The following is a 24,348-nucleotide window of genomic DNA, read 5'->3' as shown; positions in this document are numbered from 1 at the left end:
TTTTATTTATAGATAGGGAGGCATCACTCAAGAAGAGTGATACCAAATTTCAAAATTTTTACTGCGAGTGCTTTATTACCTTTATTACTGAGTTACGTGAAAGTAGCCAAATTTGAAATGATTTGAGTTTATAAAATACATTTTTCCATATCTTTCTACAAAATTTTCCACTACAATTAAATTGCTTATCCGTTTGGGACAAGTGTAGAAATTTTAGAAAGGTATTGGCCAAAGTGTTAAATTGTTTAAATATTATCTTTCTGTTAAGGAATTATAACATCACAATGGCAATTTCATAACCTAACTTTTTGTTGTAGAACATTAAAGTTATTTGATGTGAGAAGCTCTTTAGGCATGAGTTTAATAACATTATTTTAATATTATTAGGCAAGTTATATTTGAGGGAGAAATTTCTCCAAAGCACACCCCAGAAGTGAAAAGTACTCAAAATTGCTCATCCTTCAAACCACGAATCTCCTTCCTGTGGCAGCTTCTTCCGCCCACAACTCAACATTCCCACACATCGAAGACCTCCATCATAAGATCCCTGTCACGTCGACCATCCATCGACGATTGTATAATATTTGCTGATGTGATGAAGATTAATTATTATTTATGACGCGGTGAGTCAAGATTTGGTTTCACCATCTCACAATTTTCATCATCAACCATCCCTCCACAAATTCCCATCCCTCCATGGCACGCCAGACACACTCTATACACAAATTTCCTCATGCGATTGTCATTTTATTCATTTTTATATGTCTCCGCTTCCCACTCCCTCCCACATGGTAGATTTTAACTCATCTGCACTCATTCTATTTTTTTTGTGCCCAACTTCCCTGAACACTAAATGATGAAGAAGAATAAAAAAAAACATATGAAGGGGATGGGATGGTGAGATATCAAGTTCAACGTGCTCTCGAGGGAGCTTTCTTCATCATGGTGTAGTACTTCACACCACCCCCAAAAGCACAGACACACATCTCAACAATTGTATCTGTCTGTCTGACTCTCAATCACCCACCCACCCACTTAACAACCCTCACGCTAATGGTTGAATGGAGCAGACAAAGTATTATAAATGTGAGATACGACGCAGCTTTTTTAACACTCATGCTATCATCTGCATCCCCCAGAGTAATTTGGTAAGAGATGCAAAAGAGCGACATCATCTAACACTAATAGACTCACTATGGCAATATGTATTCAGAAAATGTACACTCTTTCATAATCTCCCCCCCCCTTGGTCATCAGTTAACGGAAGCACGGGGCTTGTTTTTAGCGAAATCGAAAGTTAAACCAATTATGCAGTCATAGCGAAATTGGCAGGATGACACAATAGAAGAGACTCCCAATTTCCATTTTAATCCCTTCAACAAAAAGCTGATTACCATCGAGTAATGATCATTGCCTACAATAGCCCCCCAATAACATATTGAGCTCATTTCAAAGCTTATTAAAAGAGTGTTAAAACATTAAATGGCTATTAATTAATGAAAAAATCATTTGACCAGTTAATTATTCAAAATAATCCGGAAAAAACATTGTGTATTATCTGTGTTATAAAAATTTTGGATTGAAAAAGTAATTTAGGAAATAGCTAAAGGATGATGCGGGGTAGTTTTGGAAGGCAAAAAACAAACGAGCAGTTAAAAATTCAAAATGAGCAATATAATATATATCTAATTATGGTCAGTAAAGAACTTAAATCTTTACAAAAATGGGTATAATTTATATATTTAACATTTAAACATTGTTGCAGATAGAACGAAAAGCGCTTTATTTTCCCTTTGCCAAAATTCGGATAATAATATCACAGCTTCAAATTTTTTTTTTGTTACTGCTCAATTTTAACTTTTTACTGCTCGTTTATATAATGCAGTTATAAAATCCATGAATTTAGCGAAAGTTAAAATAACATTCCGGAAATGTTAATTTTACCCTGCATTATTGATCTAAAATCGGTGTAAATATTATGCTTTTTACACTGAGAGAAATCCGAAAAAGTTAAAATAACATTCTGGAAATGTTTATTTTACCCTGCAGTATTGATCCGAAATCGGTGTAAATATTATGTTTTTTAAGTGTATTAGGGGTTAAACTTACCCCTTTTCATGTTAATTTTACCCTCGAAAAGGTGTAAAATTAACATTTAAAAAATGTTGATATATTATTAAACCTAAATGGCGTCTACACATTAGTAGAATTTTTTTTTAAAAATGCCTTTTTAAAGAAAATTTCCCCTATCCTTGTAGGCAGAAACGTCAGAACTTCTTAAAAAAAAGCATTTTTAAAAAAAAATCTACTAGTGTGTAGACGCCATAAAAAGTGTTAAAGTTATGAGGAAACAAAGTTATTCGCACCCCCGTTTTTTTCTCAGTGTAGGTGTACTATAGGTTAAAGTTACCCTTTTTTATGTTAATTTTACACTTAAAAAGGTGTAAAATTAACATTAAAAAATGTTGATATATTTTAGACCTAAAAAGTGTTAAAGTTACGAGGAAAAAAAGTTAATCGAACCCTCTTATTTTCTCAGTGTATAATTATTTTCAACAAAAACTAATTTTACTAAAATGTAATAAAATTAAACTACTGAGAAAATTGTGCAAGGGTTTAGCAATAAATGTAGTAATTTGGTGTAATTCCTAATTTAGAACTTTGAGATTTTCTCACTGTTTCAGATGAGCAAAGAGAAAAAGAAGATCATGGAGAAGTACAAGTCCTACATTCCAGAGTATTTTTTCGTGGAATTATCTTATATCCATCTAGAAGAGAGAACATCTCAAAATCGTAATAGAGAAACGACTCAAAATTACCCCATTACTTACTAAATCCTAATAAAAATAATCTCAAAAATCTTGAAATATCAAAATGGGGAGGTTTTCAGGCTTCGAACTCTTCATATTTTTCCTTTACTTTTTTTTTTTTAAATAAATCTGATCTAATTCCCAAGAAATGTGTGACTAAAGACTAGCTATTTAAATACATATATAGTCATAGATAGGTTAGGTCACATTCATTAAAGGAATGGGACAGACATGAAGTGTTCAAATCCAGCGTATCTGCCAAGCCTGAAAGCCTTTCTCTCAGTAGATTTAGAAATATTTCTGATCTTTTGGGACCTCATGCAAAATCTATTTTGGAAAAATTTGCCCCATAATCCTTTACTAAAATTGTAAAAATTTAGTCAATGTCGAAGGATTTAGTGAAAATCTATGTTCTATAATACACCCTAATATAAATGTCTTAATTCAAATTAAATTAAATCGGAATGTTCGTTTGTTCTATCTAATCTATATAAATTCAATAAATCTAATAATAATAATAATAATAATAATAAACATTTATTCATGCCCCAAGCAAAGCATTTTACAATTAAGGGACTATATACAAACTAGATCTAATCTTAATCCTAATGGTGTAGGGCTTATCAACCTAGTATCAAAGTATGAATTTTGTCGTGAGCCTGTGTTAAAAAATGAGTCAAGATAGAGTTCGTAATGTTTTCATAAAAATTGATTAAAAGGATGTACTTTTGAAGAAAAAATTTAAAATATTTTGAATTAAAGATTAAAGAATTAAGATTTTAAAGAAGATATTAAATTAAGATAGATTAAGATCTTAGAGAATTTAGATTTTGAACTCGATAGACTGAGTTTTTGAAAAAAAATAGTTTTTGAAAAAACTCGTACAATTTTTTTAATAGCTTATTATCCTGAAAAAATGTAGCAGTTTTTTAATTGCAGTAACGAATTCAATAGTGTCAACAACACATTTGGTTCTTATTTTTCTGCAATTTTCTAGATTAATAAATTGTTGTTCTTAATATGTAGTCCTATCGTAAAAAGTTGTCTCAGCTTTTTTTGTCAATAAAAATAATTTAAAAGTTTCACATATAGCACATATAACTGCAATTATAATTATTATTATTTTTTTTATTTTCTGGAATATTTAAGAAAAAAAATCTTATATCGGATGAGTGCAACATAAGTTCTTCTACGATACGACTCAAAGGTTAACTTCAACAGATATATTTTTTTTAATGATATGGTTGATTTAATCACTGATTAAGCTTCATAAACAGTGCTTTACAATTATCTGGTCCCAACTTTTTTTTTAACCATTTAAGGACGAGAGAGTCAAAAATTGGTGGTCTAAAAAATTCACTTTTTCTAACTTTTTAGAACAACACATAGCTCGATTAAGGATGATTGAGTCACCGGTGACCCAATCGTCCTTAAAGGGTTAAATTCCGTAACTTTTTTTTTCTTGAAATGGAATACGTTTTTTTCTTTATGATAAAAGAACCTCTGTTTCATAAATTGAAACTATTAAGGGAACTTTGATTTAACATTGAATACATTTAAAGATCTAAACCTGAAATCCGTTTATCTGGGTCACGTTTAGATTTTTTTTTAAATATGTACTTTTAGTTTTTTGATGTTTTCTAAAATTCAAAATATATTTCTAAAGTCCTAATTATCCGGTGGTAATCATATTTAGGATATTAAGGGCAGAATCACATTGACAGTAAAATGCTCATCGTATTTAGTTAATTTACGCATTTTCATTGCAATTCTTACGCAAATTCTCGATTACCGTATTACCTTATCTACGATTAATTTCTCAGTTTTTTTGCTCACAGTTTATCGAATTTTCGTTTTATTTCTTCAATTTTTTATTATTTTCACCTAGTGCCACCGAGTATGAGATAAGGCAATACGGTAATGGAAAATTTGCATAAGAATTGCAATGAAAATGCGTAAATTAACGAAATACGGTGAGGCTACGGCGAGCATCTTATTGTCAATGTGATTCTGCTCTAAGCTATAACAATGCGAATTTTCATCCTCTACAATTTTTTTGGGCGTAACAAGGATCAATGATTAAATTAAAGTATATTTTTAGTTTTTTTTTGAAGTGCACTCAAAATTGTGTATTATTCTGTATTTTTCCATCTTCTAATAATTCTTTTGGATAAATAGAATATTTTATATACCAACTACTATGACTAAAAGTTATTAAATTTAATATTTTTTAATTCCCTTTTAGTTTGAATCTTCTATTCCAGTTCGTTCAACTGGAAGTTAACTATTTGAAAAAAAATTTTTAAGGTACGTAGTCGCATATAATAGTATATAATAGTCAAGTTCTTTAAATATGATATTACTCAGAGCATTGAATTAATCGTTTATTTTTGCAAACCCATATGGAAACGTCACACAGTTTTCTTGAAGAATAATGATGCGATTCCAATAAAAATGAACTTGTTTTTCAGTTCTTTATTGTTCTCAAGTGCTTCTGTATTATCGACTTATTTTTTGGCTTGGTTCCTGTCTCGGCTGTTTTCTCCAGTCCTTCCCGTGTTCTAACCACAAAACACTCATGAGTCGTGATAGGAACCTAACAAAGACAAGTCGTTTATGTAGAAGCACTTGAGAACAATAAAATGATAAAAAAACGTGCTCATTTTTTATCGGAATAGCATTATTATACCACAGGTAAATTGTAAATTATCTTGACAATAAGAGGATTTCAGTTTTAAAATTTTTGCTTGTTTCTGTAAACCATCAATACCAAATATTAAACAAAGACTTAGTGAAATCAAATATATCCTTTTTCAGTAATATTATCTTAAAAATTAAACCCGAATTAATATTTTGCTAAGGTGAAGCAGAACAAATAAGTTTTTCCGAACAATAACTCAATATATTCTTTTGTAGAATTTCTGAATAAGATTTGTGATATATTTTTCGTTACTTTTATTTAAAGTTTTCCAGACATATAAAAGTTTCTATAAGACTTATCTTGTCCTTCTTCTTCACTCTGGCTGCTTCTTCGATTTTTATGCAAAATTCGAAAAGATATTATTCAGAGAGCGTTGCTCCTTATCCTCCTCAATATTTAAATTCCCATATATTTTCTCGAGACCAGTTTTTTTTCTTGTTTTTGTTCCCTCTTTCTGGGAACATATTCCAAAACATAGGGATAAAATATGCAGAAAAATCCACAACTTTTCGTATTGATTTGCCTTTTTTGTCTTGTTAGGGAACAACAATAAAAAATTTGTGGGCAGAAGGATGAAAGGACTTCACGCGAGGACTATAGAAAAAGAAGCATCTTAAGGAGGGCAATATGCCATATCATCTTGTGAAAATGTATATACAATATTTCTAATATTTCATTCCTTCTTTCTTTTTTGCTTTTGTTGCCAAGAAAAAGAAATCAACCCCATTCGAATTGGAAAATGGTGAAATGAAATAAAGAAATAAGACAGAAAACATTACAAAGCATAAATTCTTAAAATTAATGCCATGTTACACCTTGAGGAAAAAGGAAGAAGAAAGGCAATACAATAGGAGCAAAAAAAAAATAATACAAATTGCAAAAAAAGGGCAATTGAAAAGGTTGAGTGGTACCCTCTGGAGGAAAAAGAGCCGCTGAGATATCGATTTTCATTTTATCAGACAAAATATTTATTCCACCTGAATTCGTCGTTCTTGTATCCTATATTTCACGATGTTGAATCATTTTATTTGCCTTGTGCTATTTTTTGTTTTGCTTTTATTATTTCACGTGGTGTATGGAACATAATTTAATGTCATGGAATAGAAACACACTATTCCATTTCACCATGTATGGTACTAAGAGATTTTCACTCTCTGTAACACAAAAGGGGTTTAAGATACCTTATTCTAGTATATCAAAGTGATTTCAGGCAAATAATGCAGATGATACACATTTCACTTCTAAACACCTTCCTCTCTCTTATCTTTGCTGACAAAACAAAGAAGCAGTGAACAACTTTAACTGAAATATTTCTAAATTCAGAAAATGCTTTTGCTGAAAGTTTTATCATTTATTTTTGTGGAGAAGTTGTATCACAGCTTTATTACACTTAAAAAGTTACGTGGATTTGCAATTTTCAAAGAAAACTTAATTTTTTTGTATATTATTATTTGCATGTCAAGAATATTTCCTGAAAGTTTAAAGTTCGTGAAAAAAAAAACAGAATCCTTTAGAAACTTCTGTCACTATAAGCGTCCAGTGGAAAGGGTTTCTTAAAACTCAATTTTTAAAATTTGTGAAACTTTCCGCCTGACCAGATAAACATGAATTAGAGTCTGAAATTAACTTCTGTCTCTCACCTAAGAAGCTCCCGTAGAAAAGATCCTTTACCAATATATGTGAAGGACACTTTTTTGGGCTCGTAATGGTAAGTATTACTATTACGAAAATTCCAAAAAGCAGATTCTAACGCACGAATTTTTAAAATTTTAACCATTAAAGGACGGAGAAACGAAAAATGGGACTAAGAATTTTTTTCTGAAGAGGAAAACATAACTTTATATGATCGTAGGAAACAGAAATCGTCTACCGGTGACATCTTTGGCCATAAAGGGCTAAATAAAAATTTCATAAAATATTTTTTGAACTTTAATATGCTTAAAAGTTTGCATTATTTTTTTTATTGAGAATATGTTTGCTTATAAGTCTTCGATACTCAGGTACTCTCTTAATACAGAGATTTTTTTCGAAGAATGACACGCTTAACCACAAAAAATTTAAAACGAAATACTATTTTATTTAAATTAATTAGGATGACCATAACCGAAGTGAGGAGCAAAGTTAAGGTGAACGGAACGGATCATTGTCACAGGAGTTCCACGTGAACAATGGCCTCTGACAGGGGGACGTACTATCACGCGTTCTCTTTAACCTGGCACTGAAGAAAGCTATTTGTGATCAAACAGGGAACTGTCGTTTCTGGGTTATCAATAAGTCCACATAGCTCCTAGCCTATGCTGACAATATCAATATCATGGAATGCAATCTTAGAGCTTCATCCAGATTAAGTCAGCGAAATGAAGTGCAGGGCTACTGATAAATTAAGGTCAAACAAGGTTCCCGATGGGGCACTCAATGGGTCAAGTGGTATAGAGCACTCGCTCTACGATGCAAGTGTCCCGGGTTCGAATCCTTTTTAGGTCACCAGGAATTTTTCTGGCGTTAAAGGGGTTCGAATTACATCCAGTGAGCTTCACTGCACTTGATTCCCGGGGCATGGACTGACAACCCCATCCCTGTATAAGAAAAAAATAATAATGGATGTCCCGAACTCCCCTTGTGGGAAGGCCTACTTCCTCTATGAAACGCTGTGCCACCATTATTATTTTTATGTATTTTAGGGTTCCCGATGGGGACTAAAACTCTAAAGTTGTTAACTCCTTCGCCTACCTTGGATCAAAACACACAGCCGTACAATAACATCTTAACAGAAGTCCGCGCACGTCTGCTGAAAGCCAACAGGATCTATTTCAGTGTATCAAGAGTTTTCCGGTTCAGAACCTTAAGCATAAAGACTAAGCTACCACTGTATACAACTATGGTCCTGTCAGTCTTCTTCACGTATTAATCTGAAACGTGGGTTCTCCGCAAAAAAAAAATGGTAACTCTTAACCGCGTTTGAGAGGAGGATTCTACGACGGATTTTTGGCCCCATATGTGAGAAGGGACGTTTCCGAATCGGAGCCTATACTATACAACCATGAGATGCATAAGCGCTAGAGAGAGGTAACTGTCGTGAAACAAACACGCCTTAATAGGCTCCGGTGGCTTGGTCATCTGGTTCCCAAGGATGAGAACGATTCAGCATGGGCGGACTCTATGCTTCGAGGAAACGAGGTCGACCCAGCCACCGATGGACCGGACGGCGGGGACCAGGATGCCAGCTCATTAGAGGTGCGGAATTGGGGAACAGTGGCACATAACAGGCTCGAGTGACGGCGGGTCCTCATAAGTCAGACCTAGACCAGCAATTGGTTGTATTTCCAGTTAAGTAAGTAAGTAACCAAGCAAATCTTATCCTATTTTTGTTACCGGTCTAACAAGCAAACGATAAGAGATATAAATTTGAAGTTTAGAGTTTTTTGAGGTTACACTGTTTGTCTGGCTCTATCGTCCGGCTGTTATCACGCTCAGAGCCCAAACGGTTATGGGCTAGGGCTATTCCCCAGCGAGTAACCTTCAAAGTTGAAGCCAATTTCTTACTTTCACATATAAATGCGTATGGGAATTTTTCTGCACTCGTGACCGTTACACGATATATGTCAAAATTGAGGTGTTCCTTTTGTATAAGACTCTGGTCCTTGTTAAGAAGGATAAATACTATATTTTTGTCTAAATATCTTCTTGTTCTGAGAAGTGCAAGCTGTGTTTCTGATCAATTTGTGAGTTGGCTTCAAACAACTCCATATAAAAAGACACTTCGCCGGGGGGTAGGTTATGGGGGACCACCCATAACCGTTTCGGCTCGGAACCGTTTCAGTTCGGGGATTCGGGGACAATCCATGAGTTGACTCTGGAACCATTAACATGTCCCTCATTTTACCCTCATCTTTTCGCTACTCCCCAAGAGCATTTTTAGAGAATACCCAGGCGGGTATTTATTTTATTTCCTGCTTTTATTTTTGCACACTACTTTTTAAAAGTTTACGTCATGAGGTATTTAATATTATATTGTTGTAAATACGCTAAATAAAACACGACCACTAAAAAAATGCTCCAACTAGGATTTGAAATTAATTTAAATTTTAACTTTTTGGATAATTTTGGAGATTTCCTATGTTTACTTACTCGCCAATATCCATAAATAACCTTAAATTCTTCCGCAAAAGATTTTTCAAAGTTATAGATAAAAAAAAACTCTACAGATCGTATTTCTCGTCTGATGTTGACAATTTTGGATTCATTAGAAAGGTCTTGGAATTTTGGACATATTTGAACTGGTTTCAATAGGTTCTGAAGTGATAATACAACGGTTTAAAGTCGTAAGATTAACACAGTCCGATTCTGATCCACAGAAAGTGTTTTGCTGAGTTTTATATTAAGCTGTTTTAAATTAAAATATTCAGATAATAGACATTTTCTTAGATCTCATCCAACAGGATAACTTACAGTAGTTTTAAGGTTTTCTGTTTTATGAGTTTCCTCTCAAAAATTCACGCTAGTCTTCCTGAATATAATTTACTTTTGCACAAAGAACAGTGTACTAAAAAGAGTCTACTAGTCTTTTGTGTAAAAGTTTGAAGAAATTTAAGAAGACTTGAAGTTATACAAAAGGCTGAAAAGCAAATTACAAGAAAGAGAAATTTTTAGGAGAAAATAAGAGGCAGGTGTTGAATAGTTATATCATATTTCCTTCCTTCCCAAAATCTTGATGGATTCATCCAGAAAAGGCTCCACAATAGAATTGAATAAATGTTAGTAATTTCTTTCAAATTTTCCATTTTTCAGCCGTCAATTTAACTTTCTCAATGGACTGCATTTGATGGTGGGAAAATTGAGTGTGAGATGTCGAAAAAAAATAGGGTGGAAAAAGGGCTTTTGCCGGGAGTGACGAAAAAAGAAGGGAACGCGTCCCTGTGGAAATGAATTGGTTTGGTGGTGGCATGAAGAAGAAAAAAAAAGAGAAGTGTGGAAAGTTACTCACCATGACTGCATTCATTTTAAAATCCATGAAATTCTTGACTTCAGCTGCCATTTCCCGTAGTAGTAAAATTCCATCCTTTCTCACTACATCAACGTCAGAGTCTTTATATCTCTGTAAAATGTATGTATTTGAGGCATCATAGTGAAGAACAGCCCCAAAAAACGCATCCCCAACGAGTTTTTTTGTTGTTATTGCGTCGTTCACATGGAAAAGAGAAAGTTAAAAGAAAATGCATCAGTTTATTTGGTATTTTTTTTCTCCATCTCTGTGCTGTAAAAATAATAAGAATACAAAAAAATGGTAAAATTGCAGAGTGAAACAAACTAGAAAATTGAGGCTGTACAAAAAGTGTCATTGGCAAGAATTTATATTCCCATTCTAGCAATTTTCTACCCCTATCCACTCTTTCCTTCATACCTTCTTCTCAAAACATATTCATTTAATTAACGACCCACCACAATTTTTAACACACAACTCTTGCCATATCGCATTGAAGGTAATTTATCAAAAGAAATTGCTCATTAATTAATTCCTTCGAAGGGGTATCAAAGGCCACGACAGAAGAGCAAGAAAAAAAATCGCTTATTGGAATTGAGGATGAGGAAAAGGGAAATTCCTTTGCTGCGGACTGCAAAACAGGGAATTTTCTGCTCCTTTTTTTCCCACCAAATTAGCCAGGAAGCCTCGTGAGCAGAAATGAACAAATTAATGAGACGCTTTATGGGGCATTAATTACTCGTCAGGAACATTTTTCTCCAACCACAATGAAAATTTATTTCGCAATAATTGAAATTATTTTGGAAAATTTACGGCTATACTCTCAAGCCCAGGAATACATTTAATTTCTTTTTCCACATTGAAATGTCAAAATCAGAAGATATTGCGATGACGGTTAATATTAAATTTGTTATTGCACTTTACTATTAGCAAGTACAACTGAAGTAATCCTCGCATAAATTATTTCAGCACAATAAATAGTTAATAAAAAATCCCATTGAAGTGAAATTACCTTTCGGTGAAGAAGTTAAATTTAATTTTATTGCACTAAAACTTAATTTCATTTAAATCTAATCAAGTAGTAATTTGTAAATTTAAAGTTCAACTCTAAAGGCCTCGACAGACCTGAGGATTAGCCGGGAGACGGCTTAGCGTAATTATATTCGAAATAATGATTAAACTACATTTCCATAATTTTTCACTAAGTCGTCTCTCGGATTAAGTCGTAAGTGTGCCTAGGGCATAAGAAACCCCAAGGCTCAAGTTCCTTATAAAAATTGTAAATTAAAAAATAGATAGAGTGAAATGGGGCAGTAAATTTTGCGATATTTTTAAAATCAGATATCATACTTCAGAGGAGGAGACCTATATGAAATCATAGATATTATAGGTATCTTTGTCCACTGAAGAAATGGTCAATAAAAGTCCAAATAGTGTAGTTATAAAACTGCCCCAGTTTCCCCTAGATGAAATGTTCATTCAAACAATATCTAAAATGTATCCAAAAACAAAAGGAAAATTTTAAGCGGTTTTGAAAACATACCAAAAGCATATGTTTTAAAAAGAAAATGGTACGGGTAGGGAAAAAATTAAGGTTATGTAAACGATCCTAGGGTTGACTAGGGGGATCCTCCGAATATTACAAGTCATTCCCTCTCATTAAAATTATCAGCTAAATTTCATTTTAAAATAAGCATATGGAAATATGATTTTTTAAGACATTGGTTTCTTAATGCTCTCTAAAACTGTGGCACAATCTTAATTTTTTCTCCAAACGCGCGACTTTTCGGATTTTCGGACTTTTAGAACAAGTTATTTGGCAAATGTACGACTTTTTGAACGGAAATTTCGGGTTACTAAAAATTGGATTTGCATTGCATAAAGCTATAGTGAAATATTTTTAGGAAAATTAAAATGAAGAAGAATTGAACCATTCTGAGATCTTACTCACTCAGATATGATTAAAAATCATTTCTGATCAATTAAATTCTTCTACTGATCATGTTTGCGGTTGTTCATCCCACTGACCCAAGTACACTTATCTCCGTTGGAAAGAGATAAAGGAAGTATATTTATAGTTTTAACTTAAAGGGTTATAGTTCTTTAACCCTTTAAGGATGTTTTAATTTAATTTAATTTTGCTCCAAATAAAGCGAAAACCCATTCATATTCACATTTAATTTGTTAATTTTTCAGAAAAAATAAAAATGAACCTTTTCACGATCGAAGTTTTCATCTGTCAACCATGTTTTCCAATGAAAAACACAATAAACTGTTGTTTATTCGTTTTGTTTAACATTTATGTCATATTTCTGGCAAATTTTAGTTAAATTAAGTGCTAATCTTTATTGTTAACGGTACGTGAAGTTTTCAAATGAAATAATTACCTATTTCGTGAACAAAAAGGATTTTTTCTGAAGTGTCTGCAAATGCTTCAATAGGAAACCCCGGAAATATAATTTTTTGGAGAGATTTTCTTATTGTTTTAGATGGGAAAGAAGAAAAAACCAGGAATAAGAACAAATCCTGCATTCAAGAGCAATTCAACAAAGTTTTGGAACCCTTTCGTCGCGATTTCACAGACTATTTGTCTCCAATTAGAAACTTTCCCTTGTCTCCATTTGGATTAATTTGTTTCCAATAGAAGCATTTTATGCTTGCGTATTTTTCTTGTATTTAAGAAGTTTTCAAATTATATTTAAAGAATTTTCACTAAATAGTAACATTCTAGAAGAGTCAAGAAGAAAATTTCTGTAATTCTCTTCAGAAAAAATATGAACTTAATGTGTTGAATCTTCTGTCAAAGTTAAAGCGTCTGGAAATGGTTTTGAAATAGGACATTTACCCTACGCTGTCGTTAGAATAAGACCAAAGATATGAGGGATTAATATTTACGAGGGGATCTGAGTGGCGCAATAGGCAAGACCGTTGGGCCTTGGGCGGTGAGATCTCTGGCTCGACTCTCACAGTAGTGAGTTCGAGTTCCGCCCGGTGCAAGTAACAAAATATCGGAAAGAAATATTTTCACTGTGATAAAACTTTATAAAATGCACTGCCTCTGATAAAAAAAAAAGCTCAGGAGCACGGAAGAAGCATATTTACCACGGGGAAGGCGTTCCCGGGCGATCTACGATCAGCAAGTTCTTCCAATATGAGCACATTGTAATGAATACATTGTAATGAATACATTGTAATACAAAATAAAGTGTTTCGACACGATTATTAATAATAATATACGAAATGCAAAACGTCTTGTTTTCGGTTCTATTATATCGAATTTAATGAGTTGATTTTTAAAACAATTGAATTTTACAAGTTCAATGCTAGGGGCACCACAGTCGGAAGACTATTTTTCTTAACACAACTTCACATATCTCGACTTCTGTTTAACCGATTTTGATAATTATTTCAGCACTTGTGAAGACCATTTATATTTACATTTCGTTTACACATCATTTCGCACATAATTTGTACAAAGTCTTGGATTTCATTATAACTAATTTTCAAGTATTAGTATATAACAATCAGTATTAAAAATAAATATTGTAAGATTATCAAGAAAATTTGGTGAAATTCAAATGGGAATATTTTCCCATGTGAAATTTTTTGAAGAAGCTCGAGAATAAGGAGCCAGAAAGTCTTCCAACACGGTCTCAAGTCATGAGCAACAACTTTATCGGGTGCTGATTGCGATAATGAATGTTTTAAAATTACTCATGAAACATCCACCAAGCTGTGAGACAACTCCAGAAAAAAAAGGAACAAGAGTAAGAAATCTCATCTTGTGTAGGGAAAAAATGATAGGGATCTTCACATAGTTTTCCACAGTTTGCTCGTGCAAAATTAAATTTTACAAACTCTCTCTCGCGTGTTCCCTCTATAACCTCATAAGATATTAAAAGCTCAACGTTGAAGATTTTCTCTCTTTCTCTTCGTCCAAAATCGTGACTTTGCCATGCCTGCCAGGGAGCATCTTGTGTATAAGGAGTCAGAAGGACGAGAGATGAGTAAAAATTCGCCATGGGAAGAGACGTGGAATGAAAGCATTAAAAAAATTTATCGTAAAACTCGAAAAAGCCGCTCTCAACTTGCTTCCACCCAGCAAGATGCTTTCCTTCGTCCATCTGAGCAAAAATAAAATAGTAAGACATGCCATCATCCCCCTTTTCAATTTTCCTTGGCTTGAACTGGCATTTTCACCCACACAAACACGTAAAGTCTCGTCTCCGTGATCATGGAAATGTGGGTCATTGCAAGCTCCCAACCATCCACAATATTTTCCTCCGGAAGGGAAACAAATTGTATTATGTGCCTCACTTAGTTAAAGACACATGTTGCAAGTATTTAATACAATTTGCCTGTCTTCATTTTTATTAGACTATTTAATTACATTTCAATTCATTTATTCCTTCTTTATTACTTTCGATTTAAATAAGTATGAGTGCAATTGATAAAGTTTTTAATAATAATAATAATAATGTTGGCATAACATTCCATGAACGAACAAGGCCTTCCCGCAAGGGGATTTCTAGGCATGCATTATTATTTTTTTCTTCTACGGGATGAGGTTGTCAGTCCCATGCCTGTGGAATCAAGTGCAGTGAAGCTCACTGAATGCAATCCGAACACCTTTAAATGCCAGAAAAATTCCTGGTGACCTAAAGGGGATTCGAACCCGGGACACTTGCATCGTAGAGCGAGTGCTCTACAACTTGACCCATTGACTGCCCTACTAGTTTTTAATATATTATTATTAAAATATAGATGGTAAAACATCTCGTGATTTGCGAAATGTTCGAACTCATAACTCAGATATTATACCTTTAAAAGTATTTCAATTTACCGTTTACTGGTTCACAATCGATTTGAACCAATTCATAAACCACTCTCAAGATTGCCCAAAATATCTTAAGACAAAATGCCCACATTCACAATTCCTCATCGACAAACTTTCAACAATAATAAATTTTCAAAAATTTGAAAAAGAAAAATATTAATGTTGAAAAAGTAACGCTTGACTTCCAATCACTGTACATATATTGTGTCTTCATCTCTTGTAATAAGGAAAAAGATATCTATTACAAAAAAAACATAATATACGTCACTCATAAGAGATTCCGAAGTACCATCCTTACTTAAGTTTTTATGACGGTATAAGATCTGAAATTAAAAAATTTAGAATAGTTACCAAAAATTCAATTTTATTACCTATTTTAATTGAATTTTTGCAGAGTTTTTATTACTCCATGAACTCAACAGGGTGAGCAGTATGTATATAATCCCTCAATTTTCCGACCATCCCAAAATTTCCACTTTCCATCCCCTGGGAACGACTTTTCTCAACATATCTTCGCGTTTCAGATTATTATTAATCGTATCGAGATATTTATTACAAGGTAATCATTTTTACAATGCGTTATATCCCGTGTTAGAAGAATCTGCGAAGTCCATTGTAGACCGCCCAGGAGCGCCTTCCCGTAGTATGGTGAATGCTTCTTCCATGCTCCCGGAGTTGTTGGGCGAGGCGGTGCATTTTTATTACGTTATATCACAGTGAAAATGTCTTTTTCTAAACATTCAGATCTTTGCACCGGGCGGGACTCGAACTCACAACAGTGAATCGAGCCAGGGAATCGATCCGCCCAAGAGTCAACGGTCTTGCCTATTGCGCCACTGATTCCCCCGCGTTTCAGATGATTTCTGAGAAATGATTTTACGTTGTTTGTCCGCATGTTTGTTTGATTCACCTGTCCGTTTTTAATGCCCTAGACACACTTACGACTTAAGTCGATAGACGGCTTAACGTTATTATAATCAAAATCAATTAATCAATATATTTCGTTCATTCAGTACAAATGGCCCCTTAAGTTCACTGGTCATAATGTTTTGACTAAATTTATATAAGCTTTCCATTTGTTTTCCAAATCTGATGAGGGTAAAATTAGACAAAATAGTAACAATATCCAAGATATTAGACTAATCAGGAACCACTGAAGAAGACACGATACAGTGTCGAAAGCTGTGGACCTTTCAGTGTTTTAATTTTGTATTAGAGCCTCATTGGATCAGTTGGAAGAGTAGTGTTTCTATGACTGTGAGGTCTCGGGTTCGAAACTCGGCAGATGGAGATTTTTTAGCAGCCGTATCGAATTAGTCCAGAGAATATATGAAAAAGTAATGCCTAAATGCATTGACAATGAACCGCCTAAACAAGAGAGGCTGGTACAGAAACGAGTTCGGTATAAAGAGATCTGTCGATACAAATAAACATTCACTGCAACTGATCCAACCAAGGCTGGTCTGCCGCAATATAGAAATGGCACTGTGTGTGTACCTCAGGCATACAGAAGCCGAGATATGGAGCTGGAGGACCGCTTTGGGGCTTAAGATAGAATGGAGTAATGGGGAGTGCATAATGGGCCCAAATAAGTATCCTGGGGTGACATGATAACTTATTTTCGATACTATCGACTGTCGATTCTGAAAACTTTAAGCGATAGCTACACTTCCTGTAACTGATATAAATATTTATCAACACTATTATTCTGTTAAAAATGTCCCAATGCATGACCCAACAATCCATAAAAAGTCGACATTCACGTAACCTAACAGATATAGATTTATCGATACTGTCGATTCGATAGTGTCGAAAAGTTATCATTCCACCCCTGGATGCAGCGGAACCGATAAAGGTTTAAGCCGACCCATAGACAAATCTTAAATCTTAATCTTAATTTTGTATTAAATCACCTGATCCAAGCTCACCGGAAGGACAAATTTGTCTTGAAACAGCACAATAAGTACCAGGGTTCCAATAACTTTTTGCAATCTCACTCTATTTCTTACATTATTTTATTTTGTTTTTAAATGTTTAAATTCTGCAAATTTATTTTTTTCTTCTATGTTTAAGTGGAACTGAGCCATATAATAATGTAATTTAGCTTATCGATCTGTTTGTGCAGCTAAATTATATCACGATAAGGCTCAATTTTATTTAAATATATGTGAAAAATACCAATTTCAAAGCTGCCCCACGTTCAAAGGCTCCCCACTTCCCCCTATGGATTGATGTTTTTTCAAGAAATTTCTATTTCTCATTCGATTTTCTGAATTTGGGTTAGTTATGTAGTATTTTATGAATCAGTTTAAATGAATAGTAAACCGTTAGTAGCAAAGTCTCAGCTAAAAAGCTTAACTCTTTCATTTTTTAGGAACTCTGCGTTTTTAAGAAGAAACCAAATACATGTTCAAAATTATAATTTTTTTAAGTGAATTTCTTGTGGATAATTATAAAGTATATGAAAAATATCCAAATCTAATGCCCTAGACACACTTACGACTTAAGCCGAGAGGCGACTTAGTGGAAAATGATGGAAATGTAGTTTGACCATTATTTCTAATATCATTACGCTAAGCCGTCTCTCGGCTAATCCTCAAGGCCCTAATACGGGCTTCAGACCTAAGGCTTAGCCATCTGGCTTAGGCTTAACTCCTCTAATTCCTTATCAGACATGATTTTTTAGGGAATTGTTATTTAGGATTAAATATTAAGGGCAAAAGTTCCATTAGATTTTGAAAAATCAATAAAATTGCTTGTTATTTAGATTTTTGAGACCTTTGGGAATTGGGATAAACGTCCAGTCTGAATCCGGCATAAGGATAAGTTTCGCAAGCATCTAGCTAAACCTTAAAAATCTATTTAAAAACGTATTTAGAATCCATCTTGATTGATTAATATTTACAAGTGCTTTTAATTTATATTTTTTATTAGATCATTGAAACCAGGTACAGGGGGTCCCGGAATTATCCACTTCAGGATTATGCACACACAATAAATTATGTATTTTTGCCTATCATTGGGAGCCAAATGTGAAAATATTTTTTTTAAATACGAATGTATACTTATTTGTAATGCGGGAAATATGAAAACACTTTATTAGTTTCTTTTATTAATGTAATTTGTTTGAATATTTTAACAACTTATTGAAGAACTGAGTCCAAAAAAAAGTGTTGCTTATAATGCATTTCTTTTATAAAGTTGCAACTCTTTGTTCTGACTACTTTTATTCCGCGCAAAATTCATTACGGTCGACTTATTTATTCGAAAGAGACCTACAGGTATGAAATTTTTTTGGATGAGTAATGTCATTTCGCGTGTCTTTTTCCGGTCCCGAAAATATGCGAAATCGCGCGACCCCCTATATGAAATTCATTTTATAACTCTTTAAAATAGGAAAGGTGTATAAAGCTATTTCTGATCCAAACTTAGATATATTTTTTATTCGATGTTCCTGCGACCATGAAAAATTTTTAAAAGCTAATTACTTAGTTCTTTTGTATCGGAAAAATTCTTTCTGGTCATAAACTTCTCATTGAGGTCATAAAGATTTAAATAAAAAAAATGTAAAGAGTTAAAAGGTAAAAACGTGACAAATTCGATTTTCATAATAAGTATGATCGCAAAGATCGCAATAATAGAAAAAAGTATCGTAAAGATTTTCTTTACATAAATTATTACTTCTTGTCATATTATTTTGTGTAAGATTAATTATTTATAACAAATTGATTTTTTATGATGTCTCCTGAAATATTTCTCATAATTTCAAAATTTCTATTTTTTTTATCTTCCCACATTTCCATTATAAATTTTTTCACAATTATTTTTTGAATTTGACACATAAAAAGAATAGAAATGATAATAAAACATCGAGTAACAAATTTTTCGTTCAGAATTATTATAAAGAAAATATAAAAAATAATTAATTAATATAATGATCATCGTAGAAATTATTTAATATTTGACATCAGTGATTTCAGTCTTCGCAAAATATACACTATAATATAGTTGAGCCTTTTATAACATTATTAGGAACAAGGACAAGGACAATACTTCTAGGAATGGTGAGATTTAGAACACAAAGCATGAATTTTCCCAAGAATCTATCAACAAGAATGCAATATTGTTTGTGATGCAGAACATTTTATCTACGGAAATGTTTACACCCGAGGCTTTTCATATAGAAGAAGCTTTTTGCAACAACCCGTCTCCCGGTCATCTTCACAGACCTCACCAGATACATCCTCCTCTCCCTCTCCCTCTCCCCCAAGGAAGCATCGTAACATTTCCCCAAAGAATTTATGAAGCTCGGACATTTTGCTGGAAAGCCGTTTAATTGGAAAATTTTACCAAGAAACTTTCTCTCATAGCATCAATATTGCGATTCATTTGTCGAGTAGACTTCTTGAGCGAAAACGCGAAAACTTTCTAAAGTTCTTTTTGAGAATTTTCATAATAATAAAATTTGATATTTAATATCATAAAATGGAATTTACTTGAGACAGTGCAGTGGCCAATTGAGTTGAATAATATTTGCAAATTCAACTGGCTAATCATTTAAAATTCTCAGCATGTTTAGTACTCCTAAATATTTACGTGATAACACGAAAGTGGAGCAAATTAAAAGCACGTTTTCTGCATTTCAACGAGATGCAAAATTGTCCGGAAAGCTCTCCGGCAGTGTGAAACTTTAGGAAAAAGGAAGGAGATGCAAAATATAATATGGGATTGGATGTAATATTTTCCAGGATCAGGTTCTTAAAGCTATTGATTTTTTTTTTGAGAATTATTCCTTACCATTTTGATGTCGTTCATCTTGGTAAATTGTCTGCCAAACTCCCACAAATCTACGCCGAACTTTAGCGCCCAATTTCGTACTCTGTAAGAAAACATAAAGAGAATAGAGATGAGTTTTTTTTTCCTTTTACACTCCAGACTAATTAATTAATGTTGAGACATTATAGAGAAAAAGAGGGTAAATAGTATAACTATTTATTATTCTGTCAACGAGTGCATTTCCTACGTATCTTGTTCACTGTATAATTGATATCATTCGGATGTTATAGAAAATTTATTGTATTTGTTGGGCATCTCCCCTTATGAGTATACATTTTTTTTATGATGCTAGTTACTCTCTCCTTTTGCCATTCGAACTCTCTATGAAATTTCCCAACCCTTCCCTCTCCCTCTCTCAACACAGTAAAATTGGAAAAAGACCCCATGGTTGGAGAATGAAATATGTTTTTTGCTATGTTAGAAAATATTGTGTATGAAATGTGAGAAAACCACAAAAAGCTCATTTAAAGTTTTCACCACTTACCCAACGCTTTATAAAACTAATTTTCAACCCTGCCCTCTTTTCACATACAAAACACAATGTTCCTCCGTGGTTGGCTTTTATCAAAATAATTAATCCTCCACTATTTTTCTATAACATTTAACTGCCACGGAAACAAGTGGGAGAGACTGTGAGTGAAAGTTGAAGATGAACCTCTCCTTTTATTGAATAATACCAATGTGACATAGATTTATGGATGGAAGACGAAAAGAATAGGAGAGGAGTCTTTTAGTTTTTCCCGCACTTGATTCAAGTTTATTTTTCCGGATGAAAAGACGTCTTGGAATCTCCACAGAAATTGATCCTAATCTCTCTCCATAAGTGCTCGCTCCCCCTGAGCTTCCTTTTTTTTCGGATGATAGAAAAAGGGAAAAAATGATAAAGAGAAAATAAATCCAACGTATCTACTAAATACAATTTCAAATTATTTCTCATCACAAATTCGATTTTCCTTGTCTCTTTTTCCTATCCTCTCAATCGCTTTTCCGTATAAAACAAGTTGTATCGTAATTTAAGATGAGTAAATCAAAGAGTAAATTAACTTTATAAAATGTTGTATGCAAATACCTACAGTGGCGACAGGATAAATAACACACCTTCAGCGATTTTTCTATTTTGATGTTTTATGATACAATATCAATCTTTATATCTGATCATGCTTTATTTTTTAGAAAATATAATGCCCATTATAAATAAAAATGAAAATTATTTAATATTTGTATCTGTTAAAACCATGTATTTTTGTTATTTTATGAGTTTAGGTGTAATTCGTGCGGCCAATTTAAATAGCACACTTTCATTTTCTCTAAAAATATGCGGAACAGGGGTAGTTGTAAACACTATGAATTTTTTCATTAATTTTAAGACTCCAGAGGATAAAACCCATAAGCATTCATAGATACCATGGGGATGTATGTCCACAGATGAATTGGTTAATAAAATCCTAATACTTTTAAAATAAAAGTCATTTTTCCCGAAAATGTTGATATTTCGATTATTTTGCTCATTTGGATTTCCACCTGGAAATTAAAAACTGTGTAAAATAATCGAAATGTAGCAATATCAGTTCTTTCCTATATCTTTTAGGATTATATTAATGCATTTACTAGAGAAATTGAGATTTTCATAATTTTAAAAGGATTAATAATTAGTCAGAAAACAGCATTTGGGGTAGATGTAAACAGGCAATTTCCCCGTAATTGTAGATGTCGAGAGTGTAGAATGAATGGTAAAATATTTTTCTTGGTATTGCATCTCATGGTGGAAAATTTTTCGTTGGCTGTGTTCAATAAGAAGTCACATGATATCAAAATATGGGGAAAATCCATTGAAAAATGTTAATTTAATTATTCTTTGTAAAAAGTGTCGTGATTTTTTGAAAAATATACAGTCTTTATATATCCCTTAAGTAATTAAAATAATTGAAAGTGGTGCAAAGTTGACTTCAAGGGTGGAAAAAATGGTGTTTACATCCTCCCCAGAAAGTGTTTACTTCTACCCCAGGTATTTTGTGAAAAGAGAAAAATGCACAGTGACACAAATTTTATTTTTATGGAAAACTCAACTGTTTTCTAGCATTTGCATTACCTTCGATGTATTGCCTATACCCAAGGGTAAAACATTAGCTAAGAAAGATTTTCCAAAAAATTACGGTGTCCTTGGAAAATCACCTCAAATTCGCATCTATCGAAAATGGTTACATGTGCCCCAGTCTCCCCTATTACCTAAAATTTACTTTTATTTTAAAATTCATCAAATTCCCGTATTTTTGATCATTTGTAGGCATTAATGCCACAAATTTTCGTAAAATAAAGTTATGAGAACTGAAAAATCATGTAAATAGAGCTTTTGGTGAAGATTTCCAGGCTTTACGTAAAAGAGTTTAGGATAGCTAAGGATTTTTTTGGAAATTTTATTGTTCAAGGAAGATAACCATCAATTCAATAATTTTTTATGATCAAATTTACAAAAACTAGAAAAATTCGAGCAAGAATGACCTTTTCTAGAGAAGATTCTGCCATTGTTCGCACAGTAAAATTGAATTCTTTTGCCGCCGTACAAAAAATAAAGTAACAAATTGAACAAAATTTTTAGAAGTTACTTATATGTATGAGCATTACTAAAAGTCAGTAAAGGTGTCTACACATTGGGAGCAATTTTCGTCAAAAATTGCGTTTTTGACAGAAATTTGACGTTTCCCCCTACAACGCTGCAGGGAATTTCCTTCAAAAAAGCAATTTTTGACAAAAATTGCTCCCAATGTGTAGAGGCCATAATGTAAAAATACCCGGTTTAGAAGTGATTCAAAACGTACAGAGTTAGTATTTAAACGAAACCGTATCTGTTTTTTTTATTTTTGTTAAAGAGCATATGCAAAAGGACCTGTAATTATGGAATAATATTATAATAACAAAATATTATAATGTCTCAAAAGTCAAGAATTTTGTTCTTAATACAAAATTAAGAACGGTGGCGGTGGTAATTAGGTGAGATTCTTAACAATCTCACCTACTATAATCCTAACAAAATTTCATGTCGTCCGATCGACCTCAAATTTGGCCAAAATGTGTTTCGCCACTTCCTGATTCCGAATATATATGTGGCTAAGTTACGTTCCCGGCCGGCCGCTCTTTGGAGCTTAATAGCTCCTAAACTAAAAAAGATATCGACTTGCGGTTTTCGGCAAAGGTTATATATCGGGTGAAAATTGCAACTTGGTGCATTGACCCCCCACCCCCCACCCCTCCTTCCGCCATTTTGAAGACCCCCCTTTTTTTGTTTTCTCAATAGCTCCGCCCCTATGGCATCGAGCGGGCTCAAATTTTAGTATGTTATAGCTGGGCCTTAGAGCTTTCCATCAATACCAAACTTAAGGTCCCCCGACTCCCCTGACCCGAGCTATAAGGGTCCAAAAAAAATTTCTTAAAATGGCCATAACTCCGGTTCTAATTGTCAGAATTTAAAAAGTGAGGGCTTTTTGGAAAGCTCTCGTGAAATGTCACTTCCCCTTCTAACATCGCAAGTTCATAAAACCACCGCTAGGGGCGCTTTTTTTAAAAAGAAAATTTTTAAATCTTATAAGTTAAATAACTCAAAAATTCCATTGTGCATCGGGCTGAAAATTTAGTATGTTGTAGCCGTTGATTATACCTATCAAACAAAAAAACCTTAAGTCGATCCATAACCCCTGACCCGAGCTATAAGGGGTCAAAGTTCGAACATTGACCGGCCTCTATCTCCGGTTCTAATTAACATATCGACCTAAATTTTACCTTTTTGGTTTCGTCTCGATGAGCACTTTCAGATGGAAGTTCAAAAAGTCACCACAGGTGGCGCTGTGATAGCGTCAAAATTCATCGAAATTCAAAGTCACTTTTCTCAAAAACGGCATTGTGCAAGTTAATGAAATTTTAGTATGTTGTAGTCCAGTCTAGGACGTTTCCAAAATGGTGCGTATGCGCGCTGTGGTTAAAACAGAACCGGAGATATGAGGGGTCAAAGTTCACAAAATTCAAAAAATCATATCTCCGGTTCTATGTGACCGATTTTGATGAATGAGGGCTTAAACGAAAGATCTCACCAAATGCTACAACTTTCTAGAATATTTGAACTTCGTGGGACCAACACCAGGGGCGCCACAGTCGAAAAACCAATTTCAATATCACATAACCTCAATTATCT

At 33.4% G+C, this 24,348-nt stretch overlaps 1 protein-coding gene across 2 annotated transcripts in view; it reads right to left on the bottom strand.

Annotated features, from left to right (window-relative positions):
* Positions 1–24,348, bottom strand: part of LOC129807943 (voltage-dependent calcium channel subunit alpha-2/delta-3) — a 100,925-nt gene that overhangs the window by 66,905 nt on the left and 9,672 nt on the right. For both annotated transcript variants that reach the window (XM_055857558.1, XM_055857559.1), the window contains exons 2-3: positions 20,127–20,208; positions 10,496–10,606 (exon numbers count right to left, since the gene is read on the bottom strand). In XM_055857558.1, coding sequence (XP_055713533.1) covers positions 10,496–10,606; positions 20,127–20,208 — 193 coding nt within the window. The remainder of the gene's footprint in view (positions 1–10,495; positions 10,607–20,126; positions 20,209–24,348) is intronic.

The sequence above is a fragment of the Phlebotomus papatasi genome, chromosome 3 (genome assembly GCF_024763615.1).
Source record: "Phlebotomus papatasi isolate M1 chromosome 3, Ppap_2.1, whole genome shotgun sequence".
In the NCBI taxonomy this organism is placed as follows: domain Eukaryota; kingdom Metazoa; phylum Arthropoda; class Insecta; order Diptera; family Psychodidae; genus Phlebotomus; species Phlebotomus papatasi.
Note: the sequence above shows the minus strand (reverse complement) of the source record. Positions and strands in the feature narration are given on the sequence as shown.